At 38.8% G+C, this 22,210-nt stretch overlaps 1 protein-coding gene across 1 annotated transcript in view; it reads left to right on the top strand.

Moving 5' to 3' along the window:
* TSPAN8 (tetraspanin 8) overlaps window positions 1–21,989 on the top strand; it is a 29,403-nt gene extending 7,414 nt beyond the window's left edge. The window contains exons 2-8 of the mRNA XM_028110906.2: window positions 3,474–3,536; window positions 8,001–8,138; window positions 10,299–10,373; window positions 10,471–10,578; window positions 14,785–14,919; window positions 17,694–17,777; window positions 21,703–21,989. Coding sequence (XP_027966707.1) covers window positions 3,474–3,536; window positions 8,001–8,138; window positions 10,299–10,373; window positions 10,471–10,578; window positions 14,785–14,919; window positions 17,694–17,777; window positions 21,703–21,756 — 657 coding nt within the window. The 3' untranslated portion in view covers window positions 21,757–21,989. The remainder of the gene's footprint in view (window positions 1–3,473; window positions 3,537–8,000; window positions 8,139–10,298; window positions 10,374–10,470; window positions 10,579–14,784; window positions 14,920–17,693; window positions 17,778–21,702) is intronic.
* Window positions 21,990–22,210: the final 221 nt, after the last annotated feature.

Below are 22,210 nucleotides of genomic sequence, written 5' to 3'. Positions count from 1 at the left end.
CTTTCTTTCTTTCTTTCTTTCTTTCTTCCTTTCTTTCTTCCTTCCTTCCTTCCTTCCTTTCTTTCTCTTTCTTTCTTTCTTTCTTTTCTTTCTTTCTTTCTTTCTTTCTTTCTTTCTTTCTTTCTTTCTTTCTTTCTTTCTTTCTTTCTTTCTTTCTTTTCTTTCTTTCTCCTTTTTTAGAGAGAAAGAGAGAGCAGGAGAGCAGGGTGGGGAGGGGCAGAGAGGGAAAGAGAGTATCTTAAGCAGGCTCCATACTCAGTGTGGAGCCCGATGTGGCATTCGATCTTAACGACCCTGAGATCATGACCTGAACTGAAATCAAGAGTCGGGACGCTTAACCAACTGAGCCACCCAGGCGCCTTCTTTCTTTTTCTTTTTAAAAATTAATTTTTAATTATTTAAAAATAATTTTAAAATAAATTGAATTTTTCTAGAGCAGTTTTAGGTGTACAGCCAAATGGGGAGGAAGGTACAGAAATTTCCCACATACCCTACCCCCACACATGCATAGCTTACCCCGTTATCAATATCACTCACCAGAGCAGTACATGTATTTCAATTGATGAACCTCCATTGACATATCATAGCCACCCAAAGACCATAGTTTTCATTAGGTTTCACTCTTGGTTTTGTATATTCTATGGGTTTGGACACATGTATAATGACATTGACATGTATCCAGAATTATAATATTGTATAGAGTATTTTCATTGCCTTAAAAATCGTCTGTGCTCGGGGCGCCTGAGTGGCTCAGTCGTTAAGCATCTGCCTTCAGCTCAGGTCATGGTCCCAGGGTCCTGGGATCGAGCCCCACATCAGGCTCCCTGCTCGGTGGGAAGCCTGCTTCTTCCTCTCCCACTCTCCGTGCTTGTGTTCCTTTTCTCACTGTGTCTCTTTCTGTCAAATAAATAAATAAATCTTAAAAAAAAAAAAATCATCTGTGCTCTATCTATTCATTCTGTATCCCCTCTGGCAACCCCGGATCTTTTAAGGTCTAACACTAATCCATAGTTTTGCCTCTTCTAGATTGTCATTGAGTCATAATCATACAGTATGTGGGCTTTTCACATGGGCTTCTTTTACTTAGTAATATGCATTTAAGGTTCTTCCATGTCTTTTCATGGTGTGATAGCTTTTTTTTTTTTTTTTTTAGTGCTGAATAACATTCCCTTGTCTAGATGTACCACAGTTTATTTATCCATCCATTCACCTACTGGAGGACATCTTGGCTGCTTCCAAGTTTAAGCAGTTGTGAATAAAGCTGCTATAAATATCCATGTGCAGGTTTTGTGTGGACATAAATTTAGATAAATACCAAGGAGCATGATTGCTGGATGATAGGGTAAGAGTATGTTGGGTTTTGTAAGAAATTGCCAAACTGTCTTCGAAGGTGGCTGAACCATTTTGCATTTCTGTCAGCACTGAATGAGAGTTCCTGTTGCTCCACATCCTTGTCAGCATTTGGGGTTGTCAGTGTTTCAGATTTTGGCCATTTCAATAGGTGTGTAATAGTGTCTTGTGGTTTTGATACTCCTTCTTTTAAGGTTAGTGTTACAGATGACACTTGGTGGCTGGGAAGACTAAAAGTTATCATTTGAAGGGAAAACATGGTTGATTTCATTGATTTCTCAATGACTTGATATCTGAAAGGATTGAAAAGGTAAAGTAAGTCACACAGAGACGAACAAAAAAGTTAAGGGTTTAAAAACCCACAGCCTTAGTCTCTAGGAGTTTCTACAGTTTTCTCACTGATAGTCTCATAAATAAATACCGGATAAGGATAATAGTCATAATAGCTATTTGGATAATTAATGCTATGTTCAGTTAAAGCTAAAAGCCAGGGCTACTATTAAGACAATCAATGTAAATCTACTTGAGAAGAAAAAGAAAATTCCAGTGAACAAATTAAATAACAAACAAAAATCCAACTGCTGTAAATTCTGAAAATCTCCGGGGGTCTCATTATCATTCAACATAAATCCTTACAGACTTATTTATTAACACAGAACTACTAAAATGAGCATTTATCTCCATCTGCAAGTGAAATTAGGATTTAGTGGAAAGGGGGAGAAAAAAAAAGAAAGGGTTTTCAGGCTCTAAAGCTGTCTTTACAATGGTTTGTATTTTATGTTGTATGCCAGTGTGTGCTTTTAAGATAATTAAATTGTGTAGGTTATTTTGGTGATTTGAGAAAAAGCTTTGGTTTTCCATTGCCTTCGTTATTTTGTAAGATTTGAAGCATGTCAAGGGGCAGGATTGGATTAGGAGTGGTGCTGGATTTTCATGACAGGACTGTTAGTTAGCTCTCGGGGTCCTAGCTCCTTTACCTGAAATGAAGGGTTTGAACCTAGATGATTTTTTTGAGATCTTTTAGGCAACACGGATATTCTCTGATTTTTCAGCTGCTCATGGTACTCCCTATTCTTTAACAAAGCCTTTGACTCTACATTCACTGCAGACTTAATGAGAAGCCATTAAAAGTGAGCTGGCTGTTTTGAGATTGCAGGCATATCACTCAACCAAGCACAACAGCAATGATAGGACAAGGTCAGCGGGCTTCAGAGGACTCAAGAATTTCTCTGTCAGAGCACCCCACGGCCAGAACAGTCTAGAAAATCTTGCAAGGGCTGCTGTGTCTGCTATGTTACCAAACTTGTTCTCAACATCTCTCTTTAATAATAGATCTTTGATTTTTTTTTTGAGGCTATAACATATATATATCTGAAATGAAACAAAACAAAATCAAATCCTGAAAGACAAGGGTTTTCCTTACACAAAAGCAAAATGTGTTTCACATTTTATGTGTTGGCCTTGGTCCAAATTAAATAATCTGGGAAAGTCATTAAATGCATTTAAGAGTTTAAATACTGTTGCCCATTGTTCCTCCTCTCTGGGTCAGCTTTATGACCTAAAAGAGCTTATTTGTAAAAGAGTTTATTTGGGTACAAAAAGTGTTGTAAACCCTTGTTGCTTACCTGCAGATTTTGTCAGATGTACTACTATTCCCTGTCTATCCCAACTTCTTGCTTCTAGAATCTTGAAGGAATGTTTGATAAATAGTTTTTTTCTTCCTGTTTGGTCCAAGACAGCTTCTGAGACAAACCCAGGGACCTAGTAAGGATATTTTGTGTTTAAACTGTTGTGACTTATCTTTCAGATATTTTAATCTAGCAAAAACACAGAGTTAGCATTGAAACATGAAAAATCATTGTTCCCCTCCCCTGTAGTGGTGATGACTTCTTGTCTGTAGACCCATGAATGGACTGTGGACGGGAAACACAATTATTCTTAACAAATTTACCAATTTTAGTGAAGTGCTTTAGCAATTACCTGCACATGCATATGCCAGATTTACGTCTTTTAGGTGGTAATGTATAATTAATGGTAAGCCATGGTGACCAGACGTCCAGGGATGTGTTCAGAGTCACAGTTTGTCTCTGTTGTCCTCTAACATTTTTTTTTTCTTTCTGCAGCTATGTGGCATCTTGATCCTGGGAGGAGCAATTTGGATCCGAGTTAACAAAGATGGTCAAGAGGTAAATAAATAGATACAAGCTTCTCTGCTCTCAAAGTAGTTTATTTCTCTTATAATGATGAAAGTAATGACAATAATAATATGAATATTTCCGTAGCCTTTTCCTTAACTGCCTGATGTAGTCCTTTGTGCTGGTATGTGATTTTATAATTTAATTCAATTTAATTAATCAAAATTACTCACTATGTGCCTGGCACTGTGCTAGGCATGGATCAATCCTTCTGGAGAATGGAGAGGTGTTATTTCAAAGATAGGAAGATTGCCATGAACGTGTAGGTCGGAAGGGGCTAGAGTGGAAATCAAGCTCCTTCGTTATTGGCAGAAGGCCAGCCTGAAGTGTAGCTGGAGGATACGGACTACCATTCCTCCACACCAATGTCTCTAGTAGGAGGTACTGATCGTCATTCGGCTGATCCCAAGGTGGGAGGGTGGTCCAAAAGTAAAGAAGATGAGAAGTTCTTTTGGAGAAGAAGAATTTGAATCTGTGTTTTAAAGGCAACAAGGTACAAAGATGGTTGGTAATTACCTGTGCCAACTGGCATCGAGGGTGACTCCTCAGAATAGTAAGAGGCTGGTCCCGCTGGGGTGACTCAGCCGTTGGCTGGGGGTGTCCAGCCTCTTGCTATCTAGATAAAATTAGCACGAGCCCCTTCACCACGCTCCATTCCACGCCCTGTGGCAAAGCTCTCACCAAGATGTCCACAGGTCAGGACGAAGTTTAGTTCAGAGAGTTAATTCTGGCTCCGGTGTTTGGATCGCACGCATGCGTGCTGTTTCTGTTCTGCACCACATACACCTTTGCGGATGTGAAAGAGTGCCTGAGGGGAAAAAGGGGAAGGCACGGGCTTTTCCTTTGGTTTTACCCAACATAATAGCTGGCATCATTTCCTGGCTCCCCTGCTTCTATTCTTCTCTCGCCCTTCTTCTCAAGGGCACTCCACCCCCCAAATTATTATTCTTAACCGCATGCAAGGCACTTCCCTTGTTCTCTGTGGTCTGGGCCCTTGCCACCATTCAGGATCCCATCTTCCACTGCTAGAGCCTTTTCAAGGTATTTATTTGCCCAAATAAAGTTTCTGCCTCTAAGAGGAATTTTGATCCTGATTTGATAATTATTAAGATATATTAAGCCAGCAATTAATGTATTTTCTACAAAAACTTATTATGCCGTGATGAAGCTGAATGCCTTTGGAGACAGCCTTGTTGTAAGAAAGATTAAAAGCAAATTAACATGTGTTCTGATTCCTTTCCTCAACTGGGTGGCTTTTCTGCCCCTTCCCCCCTTCCTGCCTGCCTGCCTTCTTTCCTTCTTTCTTCCCTCCCTCCCTTTCCTCCCTCCCTCCCTCTCTCCCTCCCTCTCTCTCTCTTCCTCCCTCCTTTCATCCCTCCCTCCCTTCCTTCTCTGTCTCCTCTTCTCTTTTTAAAATCGGCTCTGTACCCTTGGAGAACCCAAAGAGTTACAGAAGCCGTTACCAGCTTCCTCATTGTGCACCTACCCACACTGACGAAATTGGGTGGGGGACAGGTGTGGCAACTAGTTGGTAACATCCTAGCCCATCTGGATTTCATTTATGGTTTTATACTGATAACTGTTAACCATGACTTCCTGGTGGCCTTGGGCTCTGGGTTTGAACTCAAGAAGGGTATTTGAAGATGTGCTGAATCTCTGGTGTCTAGAAGCTGATGTATGACTTTCGGATGCATAATTAAGCATAGAGATTAAACAGCCACCTATTCAGAGGGTGCTTTGGCCTTTTTAAGATATGTGTGCAGCCTGTCTTTTATTTTATTTCTGGTTGATATGGGAACATTTTCTTTCCCCCAAGTGCATCTGGTAAACAACTTTGGTGTTTAGTCTGTTAAGAAATTCCACACATTGAACGTATTAAAGGAAAATTGTTGTCCTTGAGAGGGTGGGGCTCCACATCTGGGGACACGGAATGAATTCATAGAGTGAGGCAGCATCTTTGGGTACATTTTGACTCTTGTGCTCTGTCAGCCTCGAGCCCTGGATGAAAGTCTCTATCCGCTAGGACACCCTCAACCAGCTTGACTTCTGTGAAATTGGCTTGATTTATCTTTATCTGAAGTCAGTGACAAAGAATGGAGACTGCAAAGAACTGAATTTTAGTAGTGGAAAAACAGAGGCAACAGTTTTAGAGGGAAAAGCATTGAGCATGAGGGCAAAAAGGAAGAATGTCAGGGAGTTCTTTGTGCACAACTTTTAGCATATCGCTTTGTGCTGAAAGGGTCTCTCATTAGAACACTTTGTTTTTCCTGGGGAAACTCAGTGCCCAGAGGCAAAGCCTTTGGCGCAGCCATTCTAGTCTCAGGAGATCTCTTAGAATCCGCGGAACACCCAATGTTCAGCCATTAGAAATTCTCCCTTTGTCTTAACACACACAGACACTGTTCATCCAAGACAGCTTTTTAAAACTCTGCTGTCCCTTTCCTGGAGTGAACACCTGAACTCAGATTTCCATTTCTTGCCTGAAAAAGAAAAGCCACTTGTTGGGCTGGGCTTGGAACAGCAACCCCCCAGGCATCCAACACACTGCTTTCTGGCCAGTCTCTGGCAGGGGATCACACTGCCCACACCAGTCTTATAGAACTGCCTCATTACCTGGCGAATAAATGCTGGCTGCACTCTGCAGTCTCACCTGTAGATATTTGACCTGTTATTTCTGTGTGGCCTGTAAGCCAAGTTCTGACAACTCAGACAGTGAGTTACCCCTTTCAGACGCCTTCTGGTTTACCTGTACTGGCTGACCTTCTAGGGCGGTGTTTGATGGCGAGTGGGTAGAGGGGGTTTCCTAATGCTGCTTTTTTTGTCATTATCTACTTTGACCCAGGTGCCAGCCGTGTTTATTAACAAAACCGATTTCTTAGCTCCAATATGAACAAGCAAACAGCAATCAAATAAACAAAAAACCCGAAAAACAAACAAAAAATCTTTAGGACAGAACCAAGCTTTCTAAATATGTAAGTTGAAACATTATCTGTAAGCATAGACTCTTAGAGACAAAGGAGGCCTCAGCGATTACAGAGGGTGACCCAATTTCCTTTAGAAATGGGAAACTGGGGCCCCACAGGATTAATTGAGTAGTCTAGGGTTAGAACCTTAGTTATATGTAAGGACCCTGACTAGAGTATAAATATCTTTGTTTTAATGCTTTTACAGTTTCAGCACATTCCTTCCTATTGATTGTTGAATGAAGCTTTCCTCTAGGCTATGAGCTGGTTTTTAAAGTCTTTAAAAACGTACACATCATTACTAGTAGGTTTTTTTGTTTTTTGTTTTTTTTTAATGTATTTCCTGTTAAGGGAGCTGACCCACATGCTGTGCAGCAGAATCTAGGAGGCAGAGTCTCTGAGTTAGTGTAACAACTAGTGTTCTCCCTGGAAATAGCCCAGTAGATATACAGAGATCATACAAGGTGGATGAGGTCCGCGGAGCGCTCCTGTACAAGTATAGGCACAAGACTTCCCTTTCGCTTGTGATTTATGTGGAGGACAAGTGGTAGATTGAGGCTAGGGATCACGAAGGTGATGAAGAAGAGTATGTGTATTGCTGGAGAGAAGAACTGAATTACGCAGGGAGGGTAGCCCAAGCCCATATAAGGAGCCCTAAGATGTTTTCCTCAATATCCCATTGATTAACAGGCAAAATAAAGAGTTTCTGAAGACTCTAAAGACCCTACCTTCTGGGGACAAGGAGATAGAATTATGTGGCATATCAAGATCTAGACTTATTTTCTTAGTTTAAATATTTTAGTTCATTTTGACAAGGGTATAGACCTGTGTGATTACAATTACAATCAACATGCAAAGCATTTTTATCAACCCATAAATGTTTACTCATATCCCTTTGCAGTCAGTTCCTTCCTTCCTTCCTGTCTTACTCAAAGTCAAGCACTGCTCTGATTTCTGAGTTACCTATTCTTGAATGTCATATAAATGGAATCATACAGCAATCACTCTTTTGAATATGGCTTATTTAGCTCACCATAATGTTTTTTTAAGATTCATTCATATTGTTGGGTCTCTTGGTAGTTTGAGGAACTTGCCTTTCTGATTTAAATAATTAAATTGCCATAAAAAAATGCATGCTTTACTATGTGACTCTTATGTATAAAACACAAAATATGCAAACCAAAGGTCACATCATGGGTGAAAGTACCTATCCTTCTAAGCTTTTAAAAATAATCGGCATTTTAAAAGCCTATTGCATTTCTTCCACACAGCATCCAATATATCATCTTAGAAAAATGTAAGTTGGATAAGTAACACCCCAATAGAACGTAAGCTCCTGGAAAGCGGGATTTTTTTTGCTTCTGTAGATCACTGAAGTATCTCAAGGTGCCAGAATAGGGCCTGGCACATACTAAGTACCCAATGTCTATTTGTTGAACAACCGATATCGAAGAAAGGGATTTTCTGTCATTAATCTCGTTTTTATTTTCAGATTCTCAACTCTGGGGATTTTGCCACTAGCCCCTATATTTCTGTGAACATCTTGATTGCTGTGGGGTCTACCATCATGATTCTGGGTTTCCTGGGATGCTGTGGCGCCATTAAAGAAAGCCGCTGTATGCTTCTCTTGGTGAGTTCTCCAGACAAAACGCAATACCCAGCCTTCGGGCTTCTGAGGATGGTCTGCCATTCCCATTGTCTGTCAAAGGGAGTTGCCAAGATTGATGAAACTCTAACTTTTGTTTAGGGGAGTTGATTATAGATGCTAATATTTTTTAGCTTAGATTAGAGGATGCCCTGAGTAATTTTAGTCCTTCCTTCCTTGTTTCCTTCCTTCCTTCCTTCCTTCCTTCCTTCCTTCCTTCCTTCTTTCCTTCCTTCTTTCCTTCCTTCCTCCCTTCCTCCCTTCCTTCCTTCCTTCCTTCCTTCTTTCCTTCCTTCTTTCCTTCCTTCCTCCCTTCCTCCCTTCCTTCCTTCCTTCTTCCCTCCCTCCCTCCCTTTCTTCCTCCCCTTCCTTTCTTCCTCCTTTCCTTCCTCCCTTCCTTCCTCCCTTCCTTCCTCCTTTCCTTCCTCCCTTCCTTCCTTCCTTCCTTCCTTCCTTCCTTCCTTCCTTCTTTCCTTCCTTCATTCCTTCCTCCCTCCCTTCCTTCCTTCCTTCTTCCCTCCCTCCCTCCCTTTCTTCCTCCCCTTCCTTTCTTCCTCCTTTCCTTCCTCCCTTCCTTCCTCCTTTCCTTCCTCCCTTCCTTCCTTCCTCCCTTCCTTCCTCCTTTCCTTCCTTCCTTCCTCCCTTCCTTCCTTCTTTCCTTCCTTCCTTCCTTTCTTCCTTCTTTCCTTCTTACTGAGTACCTGCTGTATGTCAGACACTGTGCTAAAAGATACATAGACATTAAGACAATTAGAACCCATTAGGGAAGACTGACAAGTCAACCATTAGCTACAGTGTGAATGGGCCAAGAAGAGGAGGACAAGGGTAGGGGAGAGAACTTTCAAGCTGGAAACAGAAGTGAGAAAGGTGTTTGTGTGGGTGAGGGGGTGATGGTGATGGGCTTTCCAGGGAGAGAGGTTGGCCATACGATGCTGGCACGTTTAGGGTATGACAAGGCCTTGGGTATGGCTGGAGTGTGACAGAGGCTGTTTTTAGTAAATGATGGGAAATGGGAATTTAGTAAATTTAGTAAATGGGAAATGATGGGAAATCATATTCCACGTTAACAAAATCATAAAAGAGGGAGGTAATCAGATTTGTCACTTAGAAAGCTTCAAGGAAGATGGATTGGGTTGGGATAACCCACAAACATTTACTTTTAACATGCACAGTAGAAAATAATATATGGATGTAGAAAAAAAATTTGGAAAAAGATCATGACACATTTATTAGATAAAACCTAACATTAGCATTTACAGAGCTCGTTTAAGCTTGTTTCTCTCATAGAGTAAGTATTGTGTCTGTCCCTGAAAGATATTTTGTAACAGTTTGTGTAGTATGAGGGGAGGTAGAGACAGAGCTTAACAGGATTTTAATAGTATCCCTAGTGGTTGCCTTTTGGTCAATAAGGCCTCATTTGCACTTTGGGAGATTTAATTTTTCGAGGAGCTTGTTTTAAAGAGAGAAAAGCCAACTTAAGGGCTGCATTCTTTAAAGTTATAATTTGGAAGGGTGGGGGGATGGGTCAGCCTGGTGATCGGTATTCAGGAGGGCACGTTCTGCGTGGAGCACTGGGTGTTATGCACAAACAACGAATCATGGAACCCTACATCAAGAACTAATGATGTCATGTATGGTGATTAACATAACAATAAAAAATTTTTTAAAAAGTTATCATTTGGTAGATCTGAGACAGGTTCCAGGAGTGTACATTTATAGCGAGATCCCGGGTGATTCTGCTAGCCGTAGAAAACTTGTTTTGAACTCACTTCTGAGGTTTGTTTTAGAGTTTGTGCGAGTTTGTGTTTGATGGAGAGAAAGAAGTAGGAAGATAATATTCAGATAATTGCATCTAAATGTTCAAACTTCCCTCCATTCAACATCACATTGATGCCTACAGTCCTATCAATAAATTTTTGTTTTAACCACTTTGCTTGGTCAGTGTTTGAAGCAAAATTTTTTGACTACTAATGGCCCCCAAATTGGCTTTTTGAGGCCAAGGGTAGAATAAAGGAGGAACGCGGTTATTATTCCAACTGTAATACAGTCCCGATTGCAGGAAAAAAAGTGCGAAGCCCAAATGTCCCAAGATGTGACTGAATGCGCTGGGGATAATGTGTATTCCATTTCTTTTTTTTCCTTCAGTTTTTCGTGGGCTTGCTTTTGATCCTGCTCCTGCAGGTGGCAGCAGGTGTCTTAGGAGCTACTTTCAAATCTGACGTATGTACACATGATGTTCGATAATTTTGCAAAAGTCTGAAAAATCAAAATACTACCTTCTGGCATGAATAATTTAACAATGCTTTTCAATTTTCAGTCCGAGCGCATCCTGAATGAGACTGTCTCTCAAAATATAAAGCTCTTAAGTGGAACAGGTGAGGAGGCCCAAGCCTTCCAGAAAGCCCTGAAGGAATTTCAAGAAAAGGTAATTGGAACTTATAGGCCATTTGGGGAATTGGGCGTCGGTTTTATGTTTACTTAACTTTTAACAGGTGTATTCCTTAACATAAAAACATGTCTCCATTTTGCAGATTTTGACTATTCTGTCACTGGGCAATAAGAGACATCCAAGAATATTTCTAACTTTGTTTCCAGCTTCTTATAAAGCTCTGAAGCAGTTTAGAAGGACAGAGATTAAGAAGATACGTTTATGACCAGTTAAGCCTCAATTGGACCAAATCAATAGTTGTTTCATATTTACCATCCAGCGGGAGAGTGTGTTTGGGGCACTTGGAAAGTCTCTCCCTCTTTCTCTCTGCCTCCATGTCTGCCCCACTCTGTCATAAAAATAACTACAGGTATCATTTATTGCCACTTAATATGTACTAGGCCTTACACTCAGTAGCTCACTTAATTTTTATGACAACTCTTTGAGAGGGATCGTATTATCTTTATTATCCCTCTTTTATAGATAAAGAGGTTAGGTCTTGGAGGGGTCTGACAGCTAATGAGTAATGAGATTGGAATTTGAACCCAGTTGTCTGACTATTTTTTTTTTTTAATTGGTATACCAGCCCCTCCCTTATTTACTTATTGAAGTTGCTTCTCTGTCTTTAGGGTAAAGTCAAAACTTGGGCAGGCGTTGAAGGGATTATACTCTCTGGCTCTTACCCAGTATTTTAATATTAGTGAACACTACTCCATAAGAATAAAACAAACAAAAACAAAACAAAAACCCTCCACTCTAGTCCAGTCACGTTCCTCTACTCAGGATCCCTTAAACAATTCTGCCTTCCTATCTTGGCATCATTCTCTCTTGTGGAAAATACTAACACTTTTCTCTTTCTTCCCAAATACTACGTGTACTTCAAGGCTTGACTACAGTACTACTTACTCTGTGAAACTCCTAATCACTCCTTCTTCATTCAGAATTCCCATTGTATGAACTACATGTAGCATTCAGTTCACGTGTTAGGGAAATTCTCAGAATCTCAGAGGACAGTTGGACTTTGTAGGGCCTTTAACTTGACTTCTCACTGATTGAAGTATTTTATATTTATGTTCATCCACTCTCTAAACATTGAAGAATTGAAAGTTCATCAGTTTTTGCCCATCCTATCCCATTTATATCTAAGGCTGATGATTAGTATGTTCATTCTTAGTTTGAAACAAAACCTGACTCCCTAGGATTTACATCATTTAGTCCTCGTTCTTCCTTCTGGACTTTCAGAGGAAAAAGAAAATCTACTGATGCTTCGGCACATTGCCACTTTTACTTTGACAATGGCTATCGTATGACTTCTAAAAGCTTTGCTTTTTAAGTTGAAACATCCTTAGTTTCTTGAACTATTTATCAGATGACTTTTTTTTTTTTCCAGAGCATTCCCCAGTTCCTGTTTGAATAGACTCCAGCTTGTAAAAATTCTGCTTAAAGCATCATTTCCAAGAGCTGAAACCTGATAGTAGTCAGTCTCTGTTTCACTTCCTCTGGGGTGTGCTTTTCCCAGCTTCCCCAATAGCTGCATTTCTTGATCCTCTCCCCTCTAGCATCCCACTCTGGAGCCCAGATCAATCCAGGTTTAAAGCAGGAAGAATTTAAGCAACTCAGTTCTTCCCCTGGGTGGGACTGACCATCCTTGATCCTCCCTGGTGGTTGACCTAAGACAAAATGTACTATAGGTAACCACTGGATCTCTGGATTGAGTCCTGAATCACACTTGCTGCACATTGTCCCTGATATCCAAGGTCTCGGTACCAACCACGGGATTCTAAATGTTCTGTTTATTGTGGCACAGTTCTGAATTACTTCCATTCTTGTACACTAATCTTATGCCTGAAGCTTCCTATGTTCATAGAACTATAGTTCTTTTTTAATGCCCATTTTGAGTTCCTTCCTTCCTTCCTTCCTTCCTTCCTTCCTTCCTTCCTTCCCTCCCTCCCTTGCTCTCTCCCTCCCTCCCTCTCTCCCTCCCTTGCTTTCTCCCTCTCTCCCTCTCTCTCTTTCTCTCATCTTCTCTTCCTTTCTTTCTTCCAATGCATGGGGTCAGAGTGGGAGTGACAGGGGGGTGGGGCGCCGGGCTCATTTCTACAGAGCTGAATCATGTGCAGTGGGAAAGCATCCCATATTACATCCGCTCCTGATGATCCACTTTGTGCATCCCCCTCGCTCCGTCCCTCCCTCCTTCCTCTCTCCACCAGGGCTTTTCCTTTTTAGTAATGCTCTTTTGGAAAAAGAATCCTACACCAAACTCTGGCTGGATGACTTGCGGCCCCACCCACACATGGATAGAAGTTGTAGATACAAAGTGGTTTTCTCTTTGGATTTCAGAGAATTCCTCCCATGAATTCTCTGCTAACATACTAATGGAATGTGCTCCTCTTGGATTCTTGGTGATGACTCTTTGTCTAGAGGTTGTTGTATTATTCACTGTGCAGTGCCTTGGTCAGCCAGCTGTGATAACACTTTCAACAAATCCTGACCAACTTCTTCCTCGAATTCTCTCACATCTGATCTGGTGACCAGATATCATACCAAGTTTAGCCTTTCTACCTCCTACCGTGTCTTCTGTTTCTAAGCCTCCCTAAGGAATCCTGAGGTATATTGGGTGTCAGATATGGACTGATCTGTGAGTGCATCTAATGGGGCTTTAAAAAAAAATCTGGCTGTCTATATCAATTAATATTATTCAAGATTATTTAATCAGAAAGCATGAGCAATTAATCATGTCTACCATGGAAACAGGAAAGGAAGTTATTTCAAGATTGCCCTCTTTGCTCCTATTGATTGACTTTGGGGCCAACTGAAATCTCTCACTCTTTGTCATATGAATGTCTGCTGAGTCATATATTTGTACAATTAAGGCTTTGAGCCGAAGTGCAAGACTTTATATCTACTTCCACTGAACTTGTTGGTTTGAGTTCATTGTTTGAACTAACTTTGGAACTTGATTCCATTCCCCAAAGCGTTAATCGTCACTGTCAGCTCTATATCCACTACAGAGTTGAAAAGGTACTTTCCAAATATTTATCTGAATTATTCATATCAGTGTTGAACAGAGCATAATGGAAATAGCAGCCACCACCACAAAATAACAACAACAATAGCTAACACATACTGAGTACTTTCTACAAGCCAGGCACTGGGCTAAGCACTTCATATCTTCACAAGAATTTTCCCATTTTTTTCTTTACAACAAATCTACGACTTACATATACTGTGAGCAACTAGTATTATCTGCATTTTACAGATGAAGAAACTGTGGCACAGAGAGGTTAAGTAATGGGGGTAATGCGGTCACCCAGCCAGTAAGTGGAAGTTTTCTCGATATCCTGGCATTATAATGCATCTGAGCCTAGAAAACCATGTAGTCTTGGTTCTATTTTCTTCAGCAATTTTTTTCTACCTTTTCTTCATGAAGAGTTGTCTCTCTAATAGATTAAATAGAACAAGATGAGGGACAGTTACTTCTCTCTTTCATCTAATCATATGATGTGCCATATACCCTGAATCATTGGGTTTATTGCTTCCTTGTTTTTCCTTCCCAAAACATGACCATAGATTCCTTAAGTGTTTGCCCACATTTCAGTATATTCTGGGACTTCCTTGACATTATTTTAAGAGCTTCATCCTTCATTTGCATCCCTCCCCCATTTTGCGGATATCCATATAAAATTCAGGCTCACGGGAGGCTCACTAAGCATCTTCTTTGGCCTTTGAGAAGCCTCTCACTCTTTTCCTCCTCTCCTCCAAAAATGATCAAAGATCATGAGGTGGAAATTTCATCTTTTTAAAACCTCTCATCTCTTTTGAACAAAAGTTCTTTAAAGAGAACTTGATTTTCTCATGAACTCTTTGGAAGCTTCTTTCCCCAAATCTAGGATACGTAGATCTGATTCAGCCCCTCTCTTTTATCATTTAAAACTAGGTGAATTTTTCATCTTTTCTCCAACTTCCTCAGACTTGTGCATCTGCAATCCTATTTTTCCTTCATTAATATTAAGACCAAAATGGAAGATTCCTTCATTTTTGCTTCTACATCCAGAGAAGTTGGTGAGGTGATTTACATGACATTTTAGTATAGGAAACACCTTAATAATAGTTTCAGAAAAATAGGATTCAATGTATTAACAATGTTTTTTTTTTTTATCTTCTTTGGTGATTGTTTTTTTATATCTACTTTTCATTAAACAGTTTAAATGCTGCGGTTTGGTCAATGGAGCTGCTGACTGGGGAGATAATTTTCAGCAGAATTCTGTGTCATGTGAATGTCCAAGTTCGTCAGATTCTTCTTGTGTGATGTATGAAGGCAAACATGTTTACCAACAGGTGAGAACAAATCAAATTTGACACGGTAAATGGTTCTGTTGATTTTTTTCCACAATGAGTCTTTACAAAAAAAATTAAATTGCAAGCAAATACAATAGGAATAATGATATAAACGTCCCAGGAATTTACCCCCACCCAAAAATTTAAAGATAAAAGCAGATATAAAAAAGTGAAAGAATTTCGTTTTTTTCTGTGAGTCTGATATCATTTAAAGTCAACATTAATAGATCAAAGAAATCCACTGCAAGGAGAAGGAAAGTACAAGCTAACTGATGAAAGTTATCTCATCCTCATTAATGATTAATGACTTTAATCATTATTCTTCTCTACTTTTTCTTTTTTAACATAAATCCTAGAAATCCATATTTTCACTTTAGTTTGCAAAATAAAAATTCCTTTTTCTTATCAAAGGTTCCTTTTCTCAAGTAATTGTGTAGGTATAAAGACTTGACCTTTAGGGGTTTGGCTCTGGATGTTAAGTGTTATCAATCAATTTGCCTAATTATTGCTCCAATTGAGAAGTTGCCTCAGACATTTAAAGTCAATTGAAAAGCTGGGTTTGTCTTTTATGTACTGTAGATGTCATATTTATGTCACTTGTAGATGTCAATATGTGAATGTTATATTTCTTATTATTGCTTAATTCATCAAATATGACTGACCACCTCCTATGGGCCAGGCCTTTTACCAGCCACTGGAAATCCATTCCTGACAGGCACAATGTCTGCACTCATGGAGCTGTTGCTCAAATAATGAAGAGAGAAAGAAAACTAGGCAACTTCATTTCAACGAATTATTTGGTGTTTCTTAGATAGGGACAAGGTATTACATGACCCTATCTAACACAGTCTTCAGGGTTCACAGATGTAATATCTATCCCTTACCACAGGGCTTTACATAAATTGTTCCTTCTGCTTGGGAGGAATGCATAGGAAAATGATAATTGATATTAATATTTCATTTATTTGCTGCTATTCTTCAGTGCTCACTATGTATCAGACAGGCCCTTGCTAAAATCACACATACTTCTGGACCCTCCAAGAGATTATAATCTAGTTGAGAGAAAGATGCATAAAAGCTATTATATGTCAATGAATTGATTTCTGTAATACCTGAAGATTATTTTCATTTTGACATTGGTGTAGTAATGGCTACTGAGGTTAATTATATAGTAGGAAGTAGAAAGTATCTTGGGGGAAATTTCTCTCCCACTGGCTGTCACATTCCTTTTGCTAATCTCATCAAAAATCAGGAGACTCTGTTCTAAAGGGGAATTGCTGTTACTTGTACTTAACATAATTCAAGGGGAGAAGTTATCCCAACCAGACTACAGAGCAACCATGTTTTTTATTATCAAAGTAGTATCATTAAACAGTTTCATTCTTACTTTTTATATTCCTCCCGACCTAGTTTAGTGATGTGATATCTGCGAGGAAAGAGGGGAAATAAATATGGTGTAAATGAATGCAGTTGCCACTTAGGATGATGAGGACATTAGTAAATTCAGTTGCAGATTTTTATTTGTTGCCTGTTAAAGATTCAATTCAAAGATGTTTTTCCACAGGATAGATTTTTTTTATCCTAAAAAGTAATAGATATTCCCTCCAAATTCACACATAATTCAGCAGAAGATAGGCTGATAGCTGCACCAGTTTCCCAAAAGGAGGGTCATAAATTCATAAACTACTTCCATCTGCCTTGTGTCATTTGCAAGAAGTCTGGAAAAATAAGAAATCTGGAATGGCCATAATTCACATTTCTCCCCCCTCCCCCTTTTGCCAGGATAACCTGGTTATCTGCAGGGGAAAGGGGGAGAAAACTCCTCAAATATAATGAATGTGACTCAGTAGATAAGATCATTAATCTCATAGTTAACCCTAAATGACATAATAATTTACTCTAATATTTACCACTTTGGATCAGATGTGAATGGAGAAACCCATTACATTCAAGAATGAGAGGGAAAAGACTGTTTTACTCAGCCTTATGGAGAACTTCTATTTTATTAACCATAGCAATATTTTGTTAGCCCTCTGTGCATATAAGACTATCACAGGGATGATATATTTTCTGGCAATACAGGTAATACCACTATTACATTGTGTAGTATTTTTCCATTTTGAAAATTATCCATATAATTTACAATTGTTAGAATTTTTAGGTCTGGTCTGAAATGTTATAAGCTTGAAATTGCATGCTAGTTTGAACATATTTCAACAAATGTGGCAGAGAGGCTAGTTTCTAAATTCTCATTTTTATCTGAAGTAAAGACAAAATAGTGGACATAATAATTTTTTTCCGTTTTAAAGTAAAAATAACCCTGATATAAATTATTAAGGCCTTTTTTTAAAAACCTTGTTTTAAAAATGGAAAATTTGTGCTCTAATTAGCTGAAACCCCAACCAGGGAACTCTTTGCTGCAGATTACAAGCTTAAAAATACACAAAGTGATACTAGTTCTAAAATGAATAATTGAAAGTTAGGATAAAATTATTCCTTATACCTAAAGATCCCTAGATTTATCAATGAGATAGTTGAAGCAAAATTTTACTTCTCGGTGCTTTCTAACGTATGAACAAGCCACAATTAACAACCTTTTGGAGCGGGGTGGAGTGTCGCATGGTGGAATGGCAGAGTGAAATAAGCCAATTCCTTTTTGTTGACTGTTCCTCTGTAGCAATATAAAAAGTCAACCCAATGGGGGGGAAACAATCTTAATTAAAATGAGGCCAAAATTTTGATTAAATGTAACTTTTTATGTTTTTTTTTAACAGCCATGCATTTCTTTCATAAAAGAAATAGTTGCCAAACATTTTCTCATTGTTATTGGAATAGCATTTGGACTGGTGGCTATTGAGGTACAGTATAACCTTGTATTGTTGGCTCTTTATTCATTCCCTTGTTTATTCATTAATTCCAACAAATATTTATAGTAAACCAAATATAAACAAGGTGCTTGAGAAAAACACTGGGTGCCAACTGCCCAAGGTCTAGCATTTTGTTCTAGCAGTCTTCAGTCTGGGGAGAGGATTATAATCTATCAATTGAGCAGGGCTGAAACCATTATTTATGAATGATCTCTCCACTGGGAAACAAAAATTGAATTAACTTACACAGTTCTTAGTCCCAGATATCCTTTTCCTGTTGAAAACTAGCCCAAGAGTTAAAGTTTCCTGAAGTTAGAAGAAAAAGCACCAAACAAAACCAAAACATGACCTTTACAATTTCTTATCTCTCTTCCCGATTTTGAAGCAGAACATAAAAACTCAAGAGTGTGGGGAGCTCTTTTCCTGCTGTTCCGTCTAAAGAAATCTGACAGTTTTTAAAAACTAGAGACAGGTGCCTTAAAGACTATGGGCTCACTTGAAGTTTTAAAGGAAATTTGAGATTTATATAATTACTCTCATCATTTTAATTATTGGTGTTGAAAAAAAGTCCTGTAGACTTTTATAAACCTGTATAGGATTTTTTCTTGATGGATTTTCTTGACATGACTTTTTTAAGAACCTGAAGATGCTTTGTACATGGCCTAAAATTCTTTGCTAAAAAAGATGAACTAAAACTATTTCAGAGAAGCATTTTTGGAATCATTCCAGATCTTGGCTAATTTAGATATCAAGTGAGTCAATTCACTCTTGATCCCCTGTCAGGACATTGTTAAGAATCCTAATAACGTGTAAGGTGTCTTCCTGCTTCCTACCGCTCAGGGCTGGCTAGGTCAAATGAGTAACTTCTGCTTCACTCTCGTAGATTGCTATACAATGTCCTCCCTGGGATTTCTGGTAGCTTTCTACCTCTTACTTGTGCTACTTTACCGAACAGAGAGGAATTTTAGCTGGGATTGAAGCAATTTAGTGTTCTAAGTGGTCTTTTAGGTTACTAGTAGAGTTTGAACAGCAAGTTGGGCTGTTGAGTATTACTTCCTTGCAGTCCAAATTAATAGGTCTAAGTATGACACATTCTGTGTCAGTAGATATGGATAACTTTCTTTTTGTCTGATATATGATGTACGTCAAATGGTGCTATGCACTGGGTCTGCTTCTCTTTCGATTCTGCCTTTTGTAAAATGTCCTTTGCTGCTTTGCTTTGTATTTTGGGTTCATGCAAGTTTAGAAATAATGAGCTAATAGTTGTAGAGATGAGTAAGGAATCACACACAGATGTACTCGTACATTTATAAGCATAAAACACACGTACATATATGTTGGTGGAGTATACTTTAAATGAATGATAGAAAGATCAGGCTTTGAATGAGGTATTCTGTGTAAGTGTCAATAGAAGTGTCAAATCCATGTTAGACTTGAATTCAGACAATTGACTATGACTGGCTACAAACCACTGATGCTTTTAAGAAACTTCTTGGAAGCAAATCCGGAGAAAATAAGAACATAATCAACTGGGGAGATTGATGTCTCTCATATCATAGCCAAAGGCATTGCCAAGAATCTAAGTACATCTAATGGAAAATAAGATTACAAGAGGAATAGCATTTCAGTATTTTGTGAAATTGGTATATCCCATGTGTTTGTTACATATTTAGATATCTTACTGGTTGTTCTAAAGACATGTATAGGAAAAAACCTTAGTAGAGTAATTTACCATGGAGTAATTTATAGGTATGGAATTTATACAGTAGTATATAGCAAAGAGTTGGTTCAAAGAACAGTTTGCCATTTTGTGCTGTTCACTCCCTCAATCTAAAACCTGCCTTCCCTCTAGGATTTGAAGAGAAAAAAATCATTTTATATTCCCTCTCTTTTAATTCAAAAAGGAGCTTTGAAAATATCCAGTCTATAAAACTATATCCAAAAAATGTGCATTAGTCTGTCTTATAGGCATTAATACTAGTTGCCTAACAGGCCTTTATCCATTCTGTTTCCCAAATTCAAATTCAAGAAAACACAAATATACATAGAGAGAAAAATCCCTCTAATAACTATTTTTGAGAAGGAAATAGAAACAAATGTCTTCCTGCAGAAAATATATTCAAACTATTTCCATAGGCAAATATCACACGAAAAAATCACCCTCTGACATTTAGACCTCTGATGATAATCTGCTTAGGCCCAGGCTGTGAGGGACTGGGCCAATAGTTATTTTCAGGGCTCTGTTAAGACCACATCCCTGAGGGATTTTTCTCAGATAGGATGTCAGGCATCTATGCAAAATGCTTTATTTTGTAAGAAAATTTCATCTCTAGACATTGGAATTCTCATTATTCAGCATTGACTAACCAGACTATCGTATGTCTCCTTACTTGACTACACAACATAACAGCACAAAAAGTGAGCAGCACTTCCACTCCTCATTTTAATTTGGGGGGAAAAAAAAGCCATTGACATTGATCGTCATCACTGTGTAGGATAAACATTATCTTGACAGGAGGTCCTAGGAACAGAGAGAGAGAGAGGGAAATGAGAATTTTATAACATTTTTTGGACTGCCTGAGAATATGGAAACTCATGCACACTACTTAGCACATTTATCCCAAGTCTTAGCATACATCACTATGTGATGAATCTCTTTTAATTATTTCTGTTTTTATGAACAGTGGTAAATTATCTTTTCCAATGCAAGAAAGTGTGATATTAACTGTCTACTCTGCTGATGAATGGTGGACTTCTATTTCAAGGATGTGACAGTGAACGACAATAGAGAGTTGCCTTATCCCAATATTTTGGCCATTTTCTTTCTTTCTTTAATTAATAATTAGTTAATTTATTTTTTGCCCATTTTCTTTCCTCTTCCCTGATACTTGTCTCCCAGACTGAAGGCTTGGGACCAAGGGAAAAAAAGAAAAAAGAAAAAGAAAAAAAAAGAAATTTCAGGGCTTTTCCAGGTCATTCTAAAAGAATGTTATGGATGAAACATTATTTTTGCAGAGAATTGGTATCTACTGTTTTGTTTTTAAGAAGGAATAAATATTGGGCAGGAGTTCTAGTTTGAAATGCATTTCCAGGGAAGAATTAGTAAGCAGGATGCCTCAGTACAGTAGGAACACTTGGGATGACTCAGCATAAATGGCACCTCACTCCCCTCCTGCCTCTGGTGGGGAGGAAACTTTCCATCTGTAATACACATGGGTCCTTTCCATCATTTCTGCATCGAAGCCACAGCAGGACCAGGCACTGACTGCAGAGTCAAGGAGGGCACGTTTTGGGCCCCCTCATTCTTGGGAGAGCCATTTAACGAGATGGAAATTATGCCCCAGGTTTTCAGCTGTGCTTTTTCACTTCAAAGGAAATTCCTGAATTAAACTATTCCCCATAGATTTAGAAGCTTTTTAAGAAAAAAAAAAAGTGACTTTCTTCATTCCTCTTGGCAATGCCTAAAAATATGGCAGGAGAAATTCTAGACTCCTTGATTTTATGCACATGATCTAAACCAGATGATCATATAACCCTTCCATGGAAGCAGTAGGTATATTTAGCCCCCAGAGGCCTGAGTTCTCCAGAGCTCCAGGGTAGATGCCCCACAGAAGGGTGTGTGTGTTTGAGAAGGATGGGGTGCTCTGGGGGCAGCCAATACTGCCCAAACAGGGCCAGTTAGAAGCGGATTGGCTAGCTAAAAAGTCTGATTAAAACACAAAAATACTCAGAGAGCTTTCCCAATGCTCTTTTGTCCCACTGGAGGCTCCAATTTCCCAAGCAGAGAGATGACTTAGATAAATAAGATTAGAATTGTCAGGAGCCAGAATCTTTTCATGTGTAATGTTCTTTCTGTCTATTTATAATGTCTCCAGCATTTTAAATTCCATGTTAATCTTGTTATTTTATTTTCTAGGTACTTGGTCTGGTATTTTCTATGGTCCTGTACTGCCAGATTGGGAGCAAATGAATCTGTGGATGTGTCGAGCTATCATCCATCAAGCCCCTTTAACATTTTGCTTTGGTTTTGTAACTTTAAATATACGAGTGCTGTACACATTAGGAGCAGCTGTCTCATTAAAATGTCTCATTTAGCTAGATCACAGGTATCTTCCAGACACATTGAACATATTTAAGATGTGAATGACACAAGGAAAATGATATGAATGTTATTTTTACTAAAAATAAAAGTAACCTTGTTTATGCTGGTGTATTTCCATGTCTGATCATTGTGTTCAGGTGGTACTGTGCTTAAAACATTCATCTGGAGCCACCCAGTGGATTAATCTTCATTGCTAAGGGACAGATAGTGCCATAGTTAGTTAAAGCAGTGGATCTGGGCTTTTCAGAAGCAACGCTCTCTTTTGTGTGGTATATCAACCATTGGTGATAACATTAAGTTGAACCTCAAGTTGAAAAAATTG

This window comes from Eumetopias jubatus, unplaced genomic scaffold, assembly GCF_037043125.1.
Source record: "Eumetopias jubatus isolate StellerSeaLion01/CBP00866 unplaced genomic scaffold, mEumJub1_p1.0 scaffold_8, whole genome shotgun sequence".
In the NCBI taxonomy this organism is placed as follows: domain Eukaryota; kingdom Metazoa; phylum Chordata; class Mammalia; order Carnivora; family Otariidae; genus Eumetopias; species Eumetopias jubatus.
This window is presented reverse-complemented; position numbering and strand designations above follow the sequence as displayed.